This window comes from Filicampus tigris, chromosome 13, assembly GCF_054856515.1.
Source record: "Filicampus tigris isolate MCC_2025a chromosome 13, RoL_Ftig_1.0, whole genome shotgun sequence".
NCBI lineage: Eukaryota > Metazoa > Chordata > Actinopteri > Syngnathiformes > Syngnathidae > Filicampus > Filicampus tigris.
Window position 1 is genome coordinate 3,027,110 of NC_141229.1, and position 18,069 is coordinate 3,045,178.

At 41.6% G+C, this 18,069-nt stretch overlaps 1 protein-coding gene across 4 annotated transcripts in view; it reads left to right on the forward strand.

Annotated features, from left to right (window-relative positions):
• Nucleotides 1–18,069, forward strand: part of stard9 (StAR-related lipid transfer (START) domain containing 9) — a 37,616-nt gene continuing 19,547 nt past the window's right edge. For 3 of the 4 annotated variants that reach the window (XR_015089397.1, XR_015089398.1, XM_086050182.1), the window contains exons 1-15: nucleotides 1–282; nucleotides 2,833–2,902; nucleotides 4,891–5,007; nucleotides 11,804–11,920; nucleotides 13,143–13,175; nucleotides 13,263–13,324; nucleotides 13,770–13,882; nucleotides 14,607–14,749; nucleotides 14,825–14,892; nucleotides 15,097–15,194; nucleotides 15,263–15,472; nucleotides 16,427–16,524; nucleotides 16,593–16,670; nucleotides 16,763–16,840; nucleotides 17,069–17,248. Coding sequence is in view for 2 of the 4 variants with exons in the window: in XM_086050182.1 (XP_085906308.1) it covers nucleotides 236–282; nucleotides 2,833–2,902; nucleotides 4,891–5,007; nucleotides 11,804–11,920; nucleotides 13,143–13,175; nucleotides 13,263–13,324; nucleotides 13,770–13,882; nucleotides 14,607–14,749; nucleotides 14,825–14,892; nucleotides 15,097–15,194; nucleotides 15,263–15,472; nucleotides 16,427–16,524; nucleotides 16,593–16,670; nucleotides 16,763–16,840; nucleotides 17,069–17,248 (1,512 nt within the window). In the remaining 2 variants the exon portion in view is untranslated. The remainder of the gene's footprint in view (nucleotides 283–2,832; nucleotides 2,903–4,890; nucleotides 5,008–11,803; nucleotides 11,921–13,142; nucleotides 13,176–13,262; nucleotides 13,325–13,769; nucleotides 13,883–14,606; nucleotides 14,750–14,824; nucleotides 14,893–15,096; nucleotides 15,195–15,262; nucleotides 15,473–16,426; nucleotides 16,525–16,592; nucleotides 16,671–16,762; nucleotides 16,841–17,068; nucleotides 17,249–18,069) is intronic. The other variant, XM_086050183.1, reaches the window with a different exon arrangement.

The window sequence follows — 18,069 nt, forward strand, 5'->3', positions numbered from 1 at the left end:
CTGGTCTTCTCCGTTTTCAGAAGTGTCCGACTGTCGGTTGGTACTTGGGACGACGACGACGACGCCGGCGGAGATGGCTTGAGAGACCGGACTAGAGGGCTCTCGCGTGCATACACCAACAGCGGCTATTTGGAAAAAACATGTCCGGAGTCACGTTCTGGAAACACCCTTTTGAGTCCACCGCCGGGTGCTTTTGTGAGCTGTTGACGCCGAAGGGTGACACATTGCTGTCGGCATGGCCAACGTCAAAGTGGCGGTTCGAGTCCGACCGCTCAACGCAAGGTAAAGTCGGCTAACGTCAACTGCTGAAGGGGCTAATTGTTCTAAAAGCTTCTTTTCTTGTGGAAATGTACTCAAAGTTTCACTTAATTTCATATTATGTATTTGTATTCAAGTGCCAAACTGCACTTTTTCCAATCATGCAAAATGTTTTGTTATCGTCAAGTAGTTGTGAAATATGCTAATTCATGCTGTCAACATTACACAATGAAACGAAATTGTTTTACATTAAAAATGGTGTCATGCCTTCTAATATTCAACATCTTCATTTGTTAATTTTAAGATGACATTTAACTGTTTTATTTTTTTGTGTGAAAAAACAAAGTAATGTGATATTTTGTAAGTGTACAATTTTCTTTCCAATCAAAAATTGACATTTTGACCCATTCAACGTTTTAAAATATTTAATTAAACTTATTTTAGATTTAAAAAGAGTAACTTGTAATATGATTCAAAACAGTGATTTTTTTAAATTTGATTTTTTACAGTGTCATATCTTGTTACGTCAAGCCTTTACAGTTTGAATTTCTACTATTCAAAAAAAATGTTTGACAGTTTTTTAAATTAATAAAATGGTTTAAAATCTAATCAATATTTTTGAATTTCTTAAATGTTCAAAAGTAGTGCCATATTTTGAGTGATTTAATCTTTTTATTTTCAATTTCTACATATTAATATTCAAAATAATGTCTCATCTTCTAATTTCAATTTTTTTTATTTGTAATTAATTTTTTATCCAAGAAAATTGTGTTATGTCATAAAATAAAGGTGTCATGTCTTGTTTGTGCAACCGTGCATGTATAATATATGTTGAATTATTATTGTTATTTTTTTTAAATATTTTGTCTTGAAAGCTCATTATTGGAATTTGTATTGTTTAAGTGAAAAAGTATAATTCAACATTCAAATTTGCTATTGTTATTTTTAATATTAATAAAGTAAAAAGTAAAAACATTAGCAGTCTTTTTAAATTTGAAAAAAGTGTCTATATTTTAAAACTTTCTTGTTACCTTTTGTTGCTGGTAATTTTGACACTTTTTGGGGGAAGATGTAGCAACTCATTGAAAAATGAAAAAAAAAAAAAAAATGCCACCCGGTCATACATTGGCTGACCATGCTGACGAGGTTCCACTAGTGTATGAAATAGTACAGCCAGAGCTGTCTGCTTCATGAAAAAAGGCCTTAACAAAGGCTATTGAAGCTCCAAACAATGTTTCTTTATCATACACTTCCTGCTCTTTGGCACCACAAATTTAGTTGTCATCTGTCATGCAAAAATGTGACACACTGTCCCCGTTTTCATGGAGAATACATTTTTCACTCCAGATTTTTCACTCCAGATCCAGCATCAATCAGAGAGACTGGCAAAGTCACAGAAAGGCATAGAAGTGGACATCCATCCTGAAACTTTGAATAGTTGGACATTTGCATTCAAAAGTTTACCGAAGGTCAAATGAAGTTCATCACTCACTAGTCGCTTCTCTGAAGTATTGTCACTACCTTGATCGGAAATGTTGTAAGGTGGCAACACTGACTCTGCTCCTCTCTCGACACAGTCTTGTTGTTAGTGCAAACAGTGCACATCAGTGTAGACACGCTTTGAACTACGGAAGCTGCTAAAAAAAAAAAAAAAAAAGTCAACAGCTAATAAATGCACAAATATTTGCCTCACCCCCTAAAATAGTAGAAACAAGTATACAAAAATATTGATTAAAAAAAAAAAAAATCAAAAGCGTATTCTTCGGGGACATGATGAAAAATGCACAATTATTTGGAAAATGATACACAAACAGACAAAAAAAAAAATTACTAAATATTTATAAAAATTCTTTGTAAAGAAGAAAACAAACATAATAGGCGAGATACTTGGCAAAAAAATAGCAAAATCTTGCACTGATCACACCCCTGCTGTGGGACGGCCTTGCACTCCTCAACAACAGCCTAGTCACACACTGCTGTGCAGCAATCTTACTCTTTATTGCCTTACGTAGCACTCTTGTTGCATCAGATGTGCACACTTGGAGACATGAGCTTTTTATTTATTTATTTTATTTTTTGCACTGGTTCTGATCATCCAAACTCACAGATGCTGGCCTGGATGGAGTCCAGTGCTCTTGCTCTCAAGCTGGATGTTACACACTTGTTTTCATTTGAATCTCATCAGGAGCTCTCACAGCACAGAGCTGACCTACAAGCGTCAAATCTGGACTGCACTGCACCCGGTCACTCCAAATTCCCTTGGAAAGCGTGCATGAATTCCACAAGGAAGGACCGTAACTTATTGTACAACTCCCCACGTACTAGGAAAAGCTGGAGTTTCTATTCCTCTGCGAAAAACAAAGTCTATTAGTGCCGTACCGATGAGCTGAGAGAAGTTTTTTTTCAATAATCTGTCCCCTTGTCATATACAGTACGTCCCCATGTGGCGAATGTGAGCACACCAGAAAGAGTAGGACAAAAAATGCAGTGTGACAAAAAAATGCTGGTATTTTTTTCCTTCAGATTTATAACACAATAATAATTTTAGCATGTCTTGTTGTCACCCCCACACAGGGAGAGTGCAGATGGGGGGAGGCTGGCAGTCCAGGTGGAGGGCAAGTTTGTGAGGATCCAAAATGTTAAGGTTGGTATTTACAAAGTACATGCTTATTTTTTTTTAATTTATTTATTTTGAGTATTATTTAAAAAAACAAAAAAGTATAAAAAAGAGAAACACAAAAGTATGCAAATAGAGGGAAAAAAAATAGGTAAAATCCTACAAAAACATCAGGGAAAAATAAATCAAATATCAAATATTTTTTAAAAATTTGGAAAATACCAGACAAGAAAATCAATTTCAAAGGTTTTGGAAAATACTGGACAAAAAATATTGAAATATTCCTAAAAGAGGAAAATATTCGACGACAAAATACCACAGTATTGAACAAAAAAGCCAAAGACGAAATGTTGATCCTTTAGATGCTGACTCCGATGAAGTCCCAGCAGATATGTGCAAAGTCGACTCGATAAAGCAATTTTTGTGCCGTCAAGATGTATTTTCCTCAAAATGTTTTGGGACCCTTTTACAACAGGGTGGCGATTGTGCGCTATTACGTGAACATCTCTCCCATGGTGTCCATCAAAACGGCTCTTGTGAGCCTTCCGCTCTACTTGCCAAGCGTTTGTGAGCCTCCAAACACAAGCTAAGAAGCTCCATTAAATGTTGACTTGAGGCTTTTCATTCTTAGCCGTTGGCTCGCTTTTCCCTGACTCTCGCCATGTGGGAATAATTACCACGTCGGCGACGTCGTCGCGTAACGTGACGCCAAGCCGCCGCATCATGTGGGCGGTGCCGAGGTGTCCCATTGGGCCGCGCGTGTTACGTTGACAGAGCGCATACGCTGAGCTCTTTGTTTACATTTGAGGAAAAGTCTTGCGGCGGGGGGGGAGGAGGAGATGTGTTACAAATGTGACGGGGCTGAGATAAACCACATCAGGCCTCCGACTCCTCCTCCGACTCTGGCGGGTCTCAAGGGAAGCATTGCTTGTGGAAAGTGGGACAGCTTGAGACCGGAAGATGAAACGGGGTGAACATTTCACATTACCATGATGGCAAAATGAACGAATACGTCAGGGATTTGTTCATGGGAGCGGCATAAGTCAAAGTAATCAAGTTCGCTTGCACAGTTGAACCTGAGCCAAAGCAATAATGCAGAAAATATTCCAAGATATGGAAAAACATCATTTAATATTCTACAAAAAAAAAATCACAAATGGTAATTATAATATAATGAAATACTAAGAAAAAAATAGATGCATATTCGGGAAACCAATTTGTATCTGTAATGTCAGACCAGACATACAAAAGTATTAGGAAATAATGAACACAAATATTCGGAAAAAAACATGCAAAAATAATACGCAAACAAAAGCTTGAAATATTAGGGAAAAATTCACAAACTGGATAAATAAATCAGACACAAATATTAAACAAAAACTATATTCTAGTAGCAAGAAAATGCACAAGTATTCAGAAAAATACATTAATATAAGCCAAAAATCAAGTATGAGTAAATATTCCAAAACAATAGTAGGGAAAATATTACAACGACCAAAATATCGGGGTAAAATACACAAGTATTAGGCAAAAAATACACAAATATTAGGCAAAATTGCTAATTATTCAGGAAAAAAAAAAAAAATATATATATATATATATATATTTTTTTTTTTTTCTGAATAATTAGCAATTTTGCCTAATAGACAAAAAATTTAAACACGTGAAACATTTGACAAAAAATGTAAGTATTGAACTACAAAACACCGCAGCCAAAGAAAAAGCCAAAAACACTTTAAAAGCAGATACTTTGTACGCTCGTTCCGAGTCCCGACACGCATTCCGATCGGAATAGACATCAAGTGATTTGCTGCGCTGTCTTTCCATTCCCCCTCGTTATTTATTCCCCGGCAGTCAGCAGAAAGGTGTGGTCGTGCACCGAGGCAGATAGCGCTTCATGCGGCGCTAATGACTGCAAACAGCTTGCTCACATTTTTCCACCACAAACGAAACCGCTGCTCTCACCTTCTTTGAAGACATGAAAACAAACGTTTTGTGTGACATGTGCGCCGCAGTTGGAGCCACGCGCCGACCACGCCGCGGATTCCAGGGAGAAGCTCCTGGAGTTCCGCTTCGACTACTGCTACTGGTCGGTGCGGCCCGAGGACCCCCGCTGTGCGTCGCAGGAGGAGGTAAGCAAAACAAAAACACAGCGTGATAAGATCCGTGACCCACAATGCCTCCCGCTGTCATTGCTCTAATTGGCTAGTTAGACGTTTTGTGATACGGGGAGGCGGGGCTCGTTGTCCGAGGAAGTGTCTGTTCCTCTTCAAAGCTTGACTTTGTGTTTGGAAAAAGAGGTCTTGACACAGTTTGCGATGAGGCATTCCGCCGTTGACCCTTGGTGGGCGAAAAGGACACCGCGGGTCAACGGCGGGAATGCCCGCTTTTGCAAAAGAGAGCGTCTTCTTAACCGCTCTTGTTCGAGCTGACGCAAGCGCTTTTGGCGGTTTTGAGTCGGACAGAGAGGACTGTGTTGACAGCAGGCAGAAACGGACCATTTTTGAAAAATTATGTGTGGGTGTGGGTCTTACCTGGCACTAGACAACATTTAAGACGGGTGTTATTAATTTTTAAAATTTTTTTTTTTAAATAGTGTTTTATACTGTGAAAAAAATGCACATTGTCTCCCTTTTTTGTTTGTCCTACACAAATATTACGCAAAATAATACAAGCATATAAAGGAAAATATTAGGGAAGTATACAACAATATTGGGCAAAAAATATCAAACATTAGGAAAAAACAGATTTTCTGCAGCAAAAAAAAAAATTGGCAAAATATGAAACATTAGGCTCAGTGTTACAAAAAAATAAGCAAATATGCTAAATCCAACAAAATATAAATAAACAAGGGAAAACCATTACAGAATATTAGGCAGAAATACAAAAATGGCATGGCAAAATATATTTTTTTAAAACAGACACAAAAGATAAATATGTAGTCAGCAAAGTTGAAATATTAAACATAGTACAAAAAGAAAAATAGAACAGTATATGGCCCCAAAAAAATACAAATAGAGGGAAAAAAATTATTGGCAAAATATGTTTGATATATTATACATTTATTAAGTAAATGTACAAAAATGAAAACAATTCCATTGTGGGAAAATTATATTGTATGATTATAAAAAGCAACATTTTAGGAAACGACATTAGGGGGAAAAAATCTGAATACAGTGGTACCTTGATTTACGAGTGACCCGACTTTCAAATTTTAAAAATATCTTCTAATTCCAGCTACAACTTTTGCCACTCTTTAATGTGGCTCTGATATGCTCTTTTTTTGGTTCATCCTTCATCTCCTCATCGTCTCAAAATAGTCCTAAGGATGAGGAAGAATAAACTCGGCAAACTTTGTAGTCCCCCCCATGAGACCGAAAAAAAATGGCAGGGGGGGTTGCGCTAGCTCAGCGAGACAAACTGGATTTTAACTGGTGCCTTTCCAGTCCGTGCGACCGCTTCCCACCACACCCGCCCGGCGACCCCTCGGGAAAGCCGAGCGGGGCCTGCCAGTGCCTCTGCGCGATTTACAGCAGAACTGCCAGGGCGTTGCCATCCAAATCTGGCGCGATAAACTGCACTTAGGGCTGCACATGTGGTCGTGCAAAAAAAAAAAAAAGTCATGTTGTATCTCGCTGCGAGGAAGGACTAGCGCCCTCTGTTTTGTGTCTGAAGGAAAGGATGTGGAATCCTTAATGAGAACCAGCTGAGGTGTTAATGCAAGGTGAGAAGTGGTTAGGGGGTGGGCAACCGAGGCCCAAAACTGTGGAAAACGCTTTCGTCGTGACACAAATGTCAGGTGAATGATTTACAAATCCTTTTCAACCTTATATTCATTTGAATAAACAACAAGACATTTGATGGTCAAACTGATGACGGATATTGTTTTTTTTTTCCCTTTCAAATATTCTCTCATTTTGAATTTGATGCCTGCAACACGTTCCAATAAAGCAGGTACAGGAACAACAAAGTAACGGTTCTATTAAAAGACTACTGAATAGGATTCGAAAAATCTCCCCACCCTGCTCCAAGCCTTTTTTTATTTTTTTTATTTTGAGGCTCCCCGCACACATGTATTGTTCTTTGACGCTAACAAACAGCAGTCTGCTGAGAGATGCGAAAGATTATGATTTTTCACGGGGGGGTGGGGGAAATACGTCATCCCTGTTGGAGGTTTGGCTCAAAGCACACAATGCATTTTTTTTCCCCCTTCCATCCTCCTCCTCCTTGGATTTGCTTCTCACAGTTTGTAGGTCTGTGTGTCAGTGGAAGAATAGTTGCTCTGTTTACAGGAAGAATCCATCACACACACACACAGCGGCGATATGTAGGCCATGTTGACACACAGATGATTTGCGTGGAATTTCAGTGGAGGAATTGACAAGCAAGTAGTTGATCCGGATGCTGTGTTTTTGTCTTGTTTGTTAGCAGGATACCGGTAACTTAAAAAAAAACAAAAAACCTCAGTCGAAGCATCAGTGTAGTGTACGGGGTGGGCATAACAATCGGGTGCTCATTAATCACAAAATGAGTCATTGTGTTGGAAAAAAATAACGCCTCTCCGCAAATAAAGAGCTATTCAACCCGGTTGAAAAAAACAAACAAACAAAAAAAACATCTCATGACAATGACATTATCCCCAAAAAGTTGCCACGATACCGAAATTTTGACTTTGATACTTCAGTATTGACGTACCTTGATACCGGTACTGAACCGGTATGACGGCAAAACCGAAAGATCTGTCAAAAGCAGTGAGATAATAAATGACAGTTAAAAGAGGTCAAATAGAATAAATGTAAGTTTACTCATTAGAATACTTGAAATAGTTTGAATTGCGAGCGTCAAAGCTCACCGGTTTTCTGGGTTTGGCCTCAAGACATTCGCAATGCGAGCCCGAGGGCAGTTTCACGTCATTTTTCGCAGAGGGCTGAGATGGATGAAGACGGATAGATTCATCTGCTTGATTTTTTTTATTCCCCGAATTCAATATTAATCGTAATGCCGTTTATAGACTAGTGAGGGCGCATACAACCTATTCTCGCAAAAAGATCATACGTTGCCTTCCCCTTTAAAGCCCATCACCACATTTAAAGCTCCCATCGGTCTGACTGCAGAAGTCATTTGCTTATTGCTTAAATATGGAAACCCCCCGACTGGCATTTTTTTTTTTTTTTTTTTCGAGGCCTACTATCATTTGCACTTCTTCGTCTGTGTCGGCCATTTAATGAAAAGCACACGCTTGCGCACACGATCCTCCAGTACGTCCTCCCTGCCCTCCGCCGCCATGCTAATTTGACCTACAAATTCAGTCCCCAGTGTGACAGACGAGAGCATTGTTCAAGCGGAGTTCCACATATTTCTGCCTCTTTAACTCCAGAGACAGAGAGAGAGAACACACACGCACACACATGTAGGACAACATTTTTAAAATTTGGCTCAGTGAGGCCAGCTGTTGTATTCAGGGAAAACCACTCGCCGAGCGTGGGACGCCAACAGAAGAACTTTTTTTTTTGCTCCCCCTGCAGCTGTTTAAATTGTTTGCGAGAAAAGTGGACCTCTCTTTGTTGCATTTTTCGTTGGACACTTTTGATTGTTGTGATAATCGATTATTTTGTTGACGAATCGGATGAGAAAACATTTTCATTTCCATTCAAAAACAGGATATTGTTTCAGATTGATGGTTGAGAAAATATTTACATATGTATCAGATTTATGCATTTCATTACTTTCTTAATAACTAACGACATGATTAATTTATGTATGACTTTATGTATGAAATTATTTAGCATTTAATGTATTCATTCATTTTTTCGTTTTAACTGCCCTGCTAATTATTTGGCTTCATATATTTGATTTAATTTTAGCCAACTGTTAAATAAAATATGTGGAAAAAATCTATACCTCTATACAGTAATGCAACGTAAACAACAAACATCTTAAATTTGTATTAGTTTGTGTTTGAAAATAAAGTGCTTTTCCTAAAAAGTACCTGGGGGGGAGTAAATAATTATAACAATAAAGAAATAATTAAATTCATTATTTTTCCTCATCGCTTGCCTGCCTTGCTCACACCCACTCTTGCAGCTTTAAAAAAAAAAAAAAAAAAAAAAATTACCGGTACTTAAATTCCCTCCAAAAGTTACTAACAGTGAAAGTATTCAAATGATAGGTCTGGCTTCAAATAGAAATGGCCAAGTCCGTCTATTGAGGACCTTTGCGGTCGTGTTTAACCGAGCAGGTGAACTCCCTTATTCTCTAGGACCCTCAGCCCCGTGGCGGCCCCCTTGGACGGATTCCAAGAGGGTTAACTTTAACAAGGCCCATACTGATTCTCGGTGTTGGAGGGAGGAGAAAGGGAAGGATGAAGACAAAACTGGGGAGAGGGGGGCGGCGCTGCTTCTTGTCTTTGCCTTTAAGCTTCTTTTGAGCCGAGAGGAAGAAGGTAGCTAGCTAACCCTTGGTGGTCCCAAGTGCTTTTATTGAGCAAGAGTTACGTAACAAAAATCACATTTCCACTTCAAAGAATTACCTTTTGCGCTCAATGAAACTATGCATTGTTTTTTGCTAGCTCTTTACTTCAATCCCAACCAATTGGTGTCCTCAAAAGTTTTTTTTTTGGGGGGGGGGGTCAGGGAATTATAATGGCGCGACAGAAGTGTCACTATGAGCTTAGATGTCAACTCTTTTAAAAAGTTGGTGGCAAGGGGCCAAAAATCGGTTAGATAAAAGTACTCAGTGACATAATCAAGAGTCTACGACTAAACAACGTAAGCCGTATCGACGTCTTTGTAACAGAATAGAGTTTGATATTTACCACTTGATTTTTTTTTCAATTAAAAATAAAATGCACTGTTATTTTGACATGTTCCATTGAAACAGTAACGGTGAATAAACTCGGGCCAGTTTGAAGGCCACGTCAAAGCTTTCAATTTCTTTTGGACTTATGTTTCGATCTGCTACAGGGGCTGAGATATTGATTCCTTTCTAGGTGTTGAATTCCCGGGAAAACGTCAGGTTTTTTTGAGGCTGACTCCAAAGACGAGCTCAGGTTTTAGAGAGATGTTTAGCCAGGCGCTTCAGGACTTAATGGGTTAAGGACTAAGGCTAAGACTTTTTTGGAAACTTTAGCCCCTTTCACAGTGGACATCTAAGCCGACTATTTCCTTAGCAGTTGACTCACTGTCCTCCAACATAATATGAGAAAGCCGACGGTTGGATACGGCAATCCTGCGAATTCTGTCTGAAAGGAGTGGGAGAAAATGAAAACAAAAACAAAAAAAAACGCTAGTGTTACAGATCCGATGCGCCATATTTGCAAAGGTGGCTACGGAGAAAATCTCCAGAACTGCTTAGTCAGTGGATTGTACCGGGTCCTGTGTCGACATAACGCCGCTGTTGGGTATAAACACACCAGTTCACACGCTCCTTAAAATGCCCAAACAACCTCGCTTGAGGGGCTTTCGCAAGCCCTTTAAAGCAAGTCCAACCCAAACCCATCCCCGTCGTTTTGTAAGCTCGGCGTATGAACCGACTTGGACTCTCCTGGTCCAGACTCTCACGCGGGGAGGTGTGTTGAAAGCGTGCCTGCTTTTGATCTTTTGCTAGCAACGTTGAGAACATTCCTCCCACTTTCTCCAATGTGTACTTACCCACCGAGACTTTACGGTCCAGACCTCAGCCTGCTTGGGGGCCAGGGCGGGGTTGGGGGGGGGGGGGGGGGGGGGCGGGGGGTCCCCCTTCGCTGATCCAGCACTGTGTTATGCTTCTGAGGTAGAATGTGCTAGGTCCAAAAATCTCCTCTAGATCAGGTTGCTAAAGCCTCGTAACATACGCGCACATTCCAAACATAAACTACCTTTGGATGGATCATTTGTGTTGCCAGAAGATCACATCAGTAACTGACCTTGTTTATTGGGGATGAAGAAACAAAAGAAGACAAGGTGGGAAAACCCCAGAACCTGGATGGCCACGTTCTCATCTTGTAAGAATGGGCCAGCGATGTATCGATATCCGAGGATTTGACTTGGTTTATTCAAACAAAGTACCGGTAATGCCATTCGCTCTCATCTTCACTGTCTTGTTTTGCTCGTCTTCAAAACAACATAAAAAAAAAAAAAAAAGACATTCGTTATCTGAGGGTATCAGATCCTATTCAAATTAAGTGTTGGCGATCAGATCATCTTGACTGTTAGATCTTGTTTTTTTCAAGGGAGAGCGCTTACTTCCTTGTTCAGCTAATCAAGAGTGTGTGTGTGTGTGTGTGACACTAAAAACAAAAGTCTCAGACGAAGAGCGAAGCAGAAACAGAGAGGCCTTAACTGATTGTTTGGGGTAGGATTCTCCCGGATCTACTCCTTATTCGCTTTGCCACCATGTTTTTTTTTTTTTTCACCACTGAGCCGGTCTTCGTCCCCGCACACGCTACATGTTGTTGTTGTTTGAGTTGACATGGGTTATTAGCTGACCTCGCTGCTCCTTGCCCAAACATGTCAGGAGGCCACAGTGCCTCCCTGGCTGCTGGCCCGGTGCCGCCGCGGCATTGTGCTGGTGAAAACCACACTCGTGTTTTTACACAATCCCATTCAGAGTGAGGAAACTCTCTGTAAACACACTCGCGCAACCGAAATCGCGCTCAGCGGTGCCTCCTAGAAAGTGTAATCAATCAACAAATAAATAAATAAATAAATGCCTCCGGCACCAGTGTTAGCTGGACACAAAATTGGATGGCGATTTTCAGGCCTTATAATTTAATGAGCAAATGCCCAAATGAGCCCAAAATGGAATCAGGTTTCCTCGACACATGCGTGTCATTAAATTATGAATGAAGGCTAATTTTGATCCCACTTTTACCATCTTAATCTAAATTGATCATCTGACTTGACTTATGCTGGCTGTTGTCCTATGCCCATCTATCCGTCTGTTGGTCAGGTGTTCCAGGACTTGGGTGTGTCGGTGCTGGCCGGGGCCTCCGAGGGCTACAACGTGTGCCTGTTCGCTTACGGCCAAACTGGATCCGGCAAGACGTACACCATGATGGGCACGCCGGTGAGGAGAACCAGGAGCTGACCTTGTGAAATTTGCTTTTCACGTCAGGACTGAGCCCCGACGTGAAAAGCAAAAAATAAAATTAGAATTGCCTAGACAAAAAAAAAAAAAAAAGTCAAATGGTATGCTTCGACTTTGTCTGCCAAGCTAAATCGGCTAACCAGGCAGTTTTTACGTATTTTATTTCTTCTAAGCATTTAATTCCCTGAAAGCGGAAGTCAACCCAAACATATTTTTTTCAAGAATGTGTTCCCAGCGGGCCCACTAGTTGAAACACGGCATTCTGATTTTGAATTTGTGGAATATAAGTTAAGCAGCAAAATGCACTCGTTTTTAGCCGTCTTTGGGGTCGGCCATTTTGTCTTCGGTCGACTGAAAATGACATCACGACTGCTCATAACGACCAATCACGGCTGACTTGTTTTCTGAATCTGAGCCGTGATTGGTCGTTGTGAGCAGTTGTGATGTCATTTTCAGTCGACAGAAGACAAAATGGTCGCCCCCAGATATGGCTAAAAATTAGTGCATTTGGCTGTTTAACTTATATTCCACAAACTCAAAATTAATCAGAATGCCTTGTTTCAACTAGTTCGACTGCTGGGAACATATTCTTGAAAAAAATATGGTTGCCTTGACTTCCACTTAAAAAATATTAAGAAGGGAGCATAACTTTTTTTTTTTTTTAAATAAGTCATTTTATATTACTGGTTATGAATACATTTAGTTTAAAAAAAAAAAAAAGAAATAACATAATTCTGTAGAGTGACAAACTAGTTTAAAGACAGTTTTAGTCTTTCTCCTGATTTTTTGAAATTCTGTTGTTTTTTTTAATCGAAAATGCCATACTGTATGATCCCAAAACCCTTTAATATCATTTCATACTCATCTTCCAACCTGACCCCTTAAAAATAAATCACTTCAAGGAGTAAAAGGACGGCGGCGTGTACGTTGCCGTGTTGCAACCCGTGAAAAATACCAAGTGCTACTTTCCCATTAGCTTCGTTCTTTGGCGTCAACGCCACAGAACTCTACCGGAATCATGCCTCTGTTTGCTGTCAAGCTGGCTGGCTATCAAGACATTAGAGAAAGAACACAAAAATATGCAGATTGGGGTGAAAAAGTGCTTTTTTGGGGGGGGGGACTAATTATAGTTCTAGGTTTGACTGTACTGTAATTATTAGCTCAATTGTTAACCGTTATTCTGTCTCCCGTGTGGTGCCAGGACTCCGCCGGTTTGACGCCTCGGATCTGTCAGGTACGCTAGCTAGCCGCTTAAAATCAGCCTTTTCTCTGACTTGAGCAACAGCCACTGAATAAATTGCATCTGGCTTTGTCCGTAAAGGGCCTGTTCCGGTCTCAGGATACGCTTCCCGACGGGCAGAACTCGAGCAGAGTGGAGATCAGGTAATGCTTCATTTGCGTCTTCTCGTTTGACCTGAAATCCAAACACAACAGTTAGCCTGCAAAGCTTGGAGGCAAACAAATTATGCTAAACTTGCTCTTCCAGTTCTCGAATGTGTTTGCGCACCTTGCCGCTTATTTGTTGTGCCCCACTCACGCACAATTAAAGACTTGATCTTTTATGCGCAGCAGAAACGATTTTTTTTTTTTTTTTTTTTTTTTTAGAGAAATGTCCTCGAATAGTGTCCTCGCCTAAATCAGACGCCATTGCACAATTAAGCAGGCTTGCCGCTGAACAAATATATTTTTACGCTAGGTGTCCGTAATTAACTTTTCCATAACCATTATCACCAGATGTTGCAGTGTAGAGTCTTGTATTGTGTCAATCATAGCAATATAATCCCTGCGTTGAGTTTCACAGTTCATCTTTTTTTTGTTGCCTGTGCAGTTTTCTGGAAATCTATAATGAGCGAGTGCGAGACCTGCTGGGCGCCGGCGAGCAGAAGAAGAGAGCCTCGCTTCGAGTCAGGGAGCATCCTGAGAAAGGGCCCTACGTGCAAGGTGAGCGCCTGACAATCTACAGTCAAGCCGGTGACACAAATTGAAGACAGGCAGAATTTTGAGGGCTTTTTTTTGCCCCCCCCCCCCCCCTTATAAAACGAAGAAAATCTTAATTATCTGTTTCATGATACGATTGTGGGGCCCTTGGAAATTTGACTGGGCTTCTATGGTTGATTCTCAAAAATATGCCAAATGTGTAAAAGATGAAGTAAAGGGTACTTACTTGATAGCATGGTCACTGAAAAGGCATAAAGTGAAAATGTAGTTCAGTTCTTTTTATAGTCTTTTGTTTTCAGATCATTTTTCCAACACTTTTTTTTTTTTTTTTTTGGGGCTTCAAATAAAACCCACCCCCAACCGCACACATCCACTCATTGTCTGTGGACAGAGAAATCCCAGGTGACCGCAGGAAGTGAGATCATATCCTCTGAGCACGGTTAACACAGGCTTCAGGAATGGCATTTCCCAGCTCCTTGAACACACCACGTGGTGCATTTGATGTCACTGCAGCTCATCTGTTGCGCACGTGTGGTTTTTCGCTTCAAAATGCAGTCGGTTCCTCAGTTTTTGGCCCCGTTCTACAATAGACGCCTTGCCCCCACTTGATCCACAATGTTGTGTGTCTGTGTTTATGTTCAATCAAGTCTTTTTTATTTTTTTTTATTTATTTTTTTATCCCCCCCACGCGCACAAAGTCATCCCTGTTCATTTGTTTTTTATTCAGACCTGTCGCAGCATGTGGTGTCAGACTTTCAGCAGGCCATGGACCTTCTGGAGGCGGGCGTGGCCAACCGCATCACGGCGGCGACGCACAACCACGACGCCAGCAGCCGCTCACACGCCATCTTCACCATCCAGTACACTCAGGTGCGATCCGCCACTGTTCATGGTGAGCGCGCAAGTGGTGTCATTTCTCATTCTTGTCCGACGCGACGGTCGCAGGCCATACTTGAGAACAACCGTCCTTCAGAAACCGTCAGCAAGATCAACCTGGTGGACCTGGCCGGGAGGTGAGACCCAGCTGACGAAGCTGCCCTCTAGTGCCTGCAAACATAAATGCAGCCTCACTCCAAACTGGATTCAATTCATTTTCCTATACATTTTTGCAAATGTATTAAAAAAAAAAAAAAACAACAACATGTATTCATTGCCAATCCACAAAGTTATTCATAAAATGCGCCCTTTAAAATGGAATTGTCTGTTTGTGTCTTTAGCGAGAGAGCGGACCCAAACTACTGCAGGGACAGACTAACTGAGGGCTCCAACATCAACAAGTCACTGGTCACGCTGGGCATCGTTATTTCCGCCCTGGGTTAGCCATCACACCTCACGATAGCGTTCGAAACGCTCGTGGTGAATGATCCCGCGCTTTGTCCGCAGCCCAGAACTCGCAGATGTCCAGCAGCTGCCAGAGCATCAACAGCATGGCATCAGAGGCTGACGGCAGCACGGCGGGAAGCCACAGCAGCTTCCTGTCCGGAGGCGGAAGTGCAGGCAGGAGGCACTGCTTCATCCCCTACAGGGACTCTGTCCTCACCTGGCTGCTGAAGGACAGCCTGGGGGGCAACTCCAAGACCATTATGATCGCAAGTACGTATCGCAAAATTTGAGTATGGGGCAAAAACATTTTTTTTTTTTTATTGCGGCAAGGAAAGTCTCTCTCGAAAAGCTCCCCAACAGACCTGAGAGTCATCGAGAGTGGGTGTGGGAGGAAGCGTGTGAGTGACGTGTGAGAGTGAATGAGACAGAGGAGGAAGTGTGAGAGTGCAAGAAAGGTGTGTGTTCTATATGTGTGTGTGTGTAACAAGAGTATGCTGTTGAGCGAGAGTGGGCGTAAGAGCAAGAGAGTGTGGGTGTGGTGTATGACCACTATGTGGTGTTCTAGTGTGAGTGATGGTGTGAGAGGGACTGGCAGAGTGAGTGTGTGAGACAGTTGAAGACGGGGAATGTGTCGCTGTGTGAGTGTGAGTGAGGGATTTCGAATGTAGGTGAGAGAAGTTGGAAGAGAGAGAGTGGGACATATTCCGAGTCTGAGAGGGAGCGGCAAGCAGAATGAGAAAGTTTTGTGACAGAGAAGGTGGGAAGTGTGAGAAATATTGTGAGTTTGCGAGAGAGTGCGTTAGAGAGTATGAGATGGTGAGAGAGGGAGTGTGTTAGTGCGAGACACCGCATGAGAGGGAGTGAAAGGGAGCGTGAGAGTGAATTTGTGAATGTGAATTGGGAAGGACTGCCAGAGAGTGAGTTATCACACCCTTGTGATGTGTGAGAGAGAGTCTCGAGAGAGACATAGTGAGAGTGAAATTACAGTGCGATACAGATTTTGTGAGAGGGAGTGTGAGAGAGAGAGAGAGAGAGCATGTGGGCCACAGAAGTGAGAGTGTGAAATAGCGAGAGTGAATTTGTGACTTCAGCCAGGATAAGGAAGCATTGCGTATCGTGCTTTATTGTAGCAGCCAAAAGAATTCTACAGTCATTAGTATTGCTCATAGAAAATAACGGTGGCGGGTGTAAAAGTCACGCAATTTCTTTTTTGTTTTCTTGCAGCCGTCTCCCCCTCCGCCAGCAGCTACAACGAGACCCTCAGCACCCTGCGCTACGCCGCCCACGCACGAAATATCGTCAACAAGCCCCGGGTCAACGAGGTCATTAACCTGATATTACGATCTCCAAAGTGTAAGAATCGAAAATCAACTCCAAATAATCGGCGCAGGACGCCAACGTGCGGCTGATCCGGGAGCTGAGGGAGGAGATCGACAGGCTGAAGAGCATGCTGCTCACCTTTGAAATGGCAAGTCTTCACCCACGTCATCTCAGTCTCATAGATAAATCTCATGTTTTATTGATTTATTTGTTGTTTATTCGCTTTTCCGTCCTTGACAGCAGCGCGATCCCAGTCCGTCCCTGAGCGACGAGAGAGAGGGGACGCTGTCGGACATGGTGCTGCAAAACGAGATGAAGGTAACATCTGTCTTGGGACAGTTTTGCCTGGAAAGTATTCACATTCAAAAAGTGACGTTTTTTTTGGTTTTTTTTCACCCACTAAATTTTTGAATAAGCAGAGATTTACCACTGTATTGTACAATGTAAAAATAAAACCAGAATGAAACCAGAATGTAAGTAATAAACAAGCCGAGCAACTGCCCGTATCGGGGCACTCGTACGATTTAACTCGTCCGTGTTGCTCAGGTGGAGCAGCTGACCAAGGACTGGTCGGAAAGTTGGCGGGACAAGCGGGAGCTCCTGGAGCAGTACAGTGTGGACATCAACCGGCAGCGAGCCAGCTTCCTGATCAACTCGCTGCGGCCGCACCTGGTCGCCCTGGACGGGGACGTCCTCAGCACCGGCTTGCTCTTCTATCACCTCACGGTACGCGCGCGTCATTGTCTGTTTAGAAGAGTCCCGTGTGTGTGCGCCAATGTGTGCGCGCAGAGCCGAGCTAAGCCTCCAAGGGGCCCAAAGCAAAATTTGATTTTTGGGGCCCTCTGTTTTTACCGACAATATTGAGTTTCTCTCTGCCCTTTTTTTTCAGTCAACCTTTCCTCCTCCCCCCCCCCCCCCCCCAAAAAAAAACCCCCTCATTTTCTTCAACAATATATCTTCCTAATCTTCTCAGTTATGATTTTGCTGGGGGGGAATTCCAACTTTCTCGATCCAAAATCATTTTTTTCTCAATTACTTTGAGTTTTTCCCCCCTTCATATCATATAAAGAAACCTTTGGGAGGGATTTGAGCGACGTATGACTTTTTTTTCTTGAAGGTTTTTACTTACCTCACAAAAAAAAAACAGTATGCTATGCATTTAATGTAAAAGTGTTGATTATTTCAGGGGTTTTTTTTAATTACAGTTTCAATGTGCTAAAGTAATTTTTTGCGCAATAACAACAAATAAAAGCATTTCGATACCTAAAAAAATAACTTGCAATGTACAAAACCAATATTCAGTCAAATATAACTGAACTGAACTGAAACTGAGCTGACCCAGCTGCAACAAGGTGACAATCCTGTAGAGGTGCAACGATTCATCGACAACTAATCAAATAATCGATAATTATTTTTGGTGATTAATGGTTTAGATACCTTTTCTAATTAAAATTTGCCCGAATCCAAATCAGCTTCTGAAGATTAAATCTCCGATTTCTGTCGTGTTGTGACTGATTTGCTTTGTGTTGAATCAAAACATTTGCTTT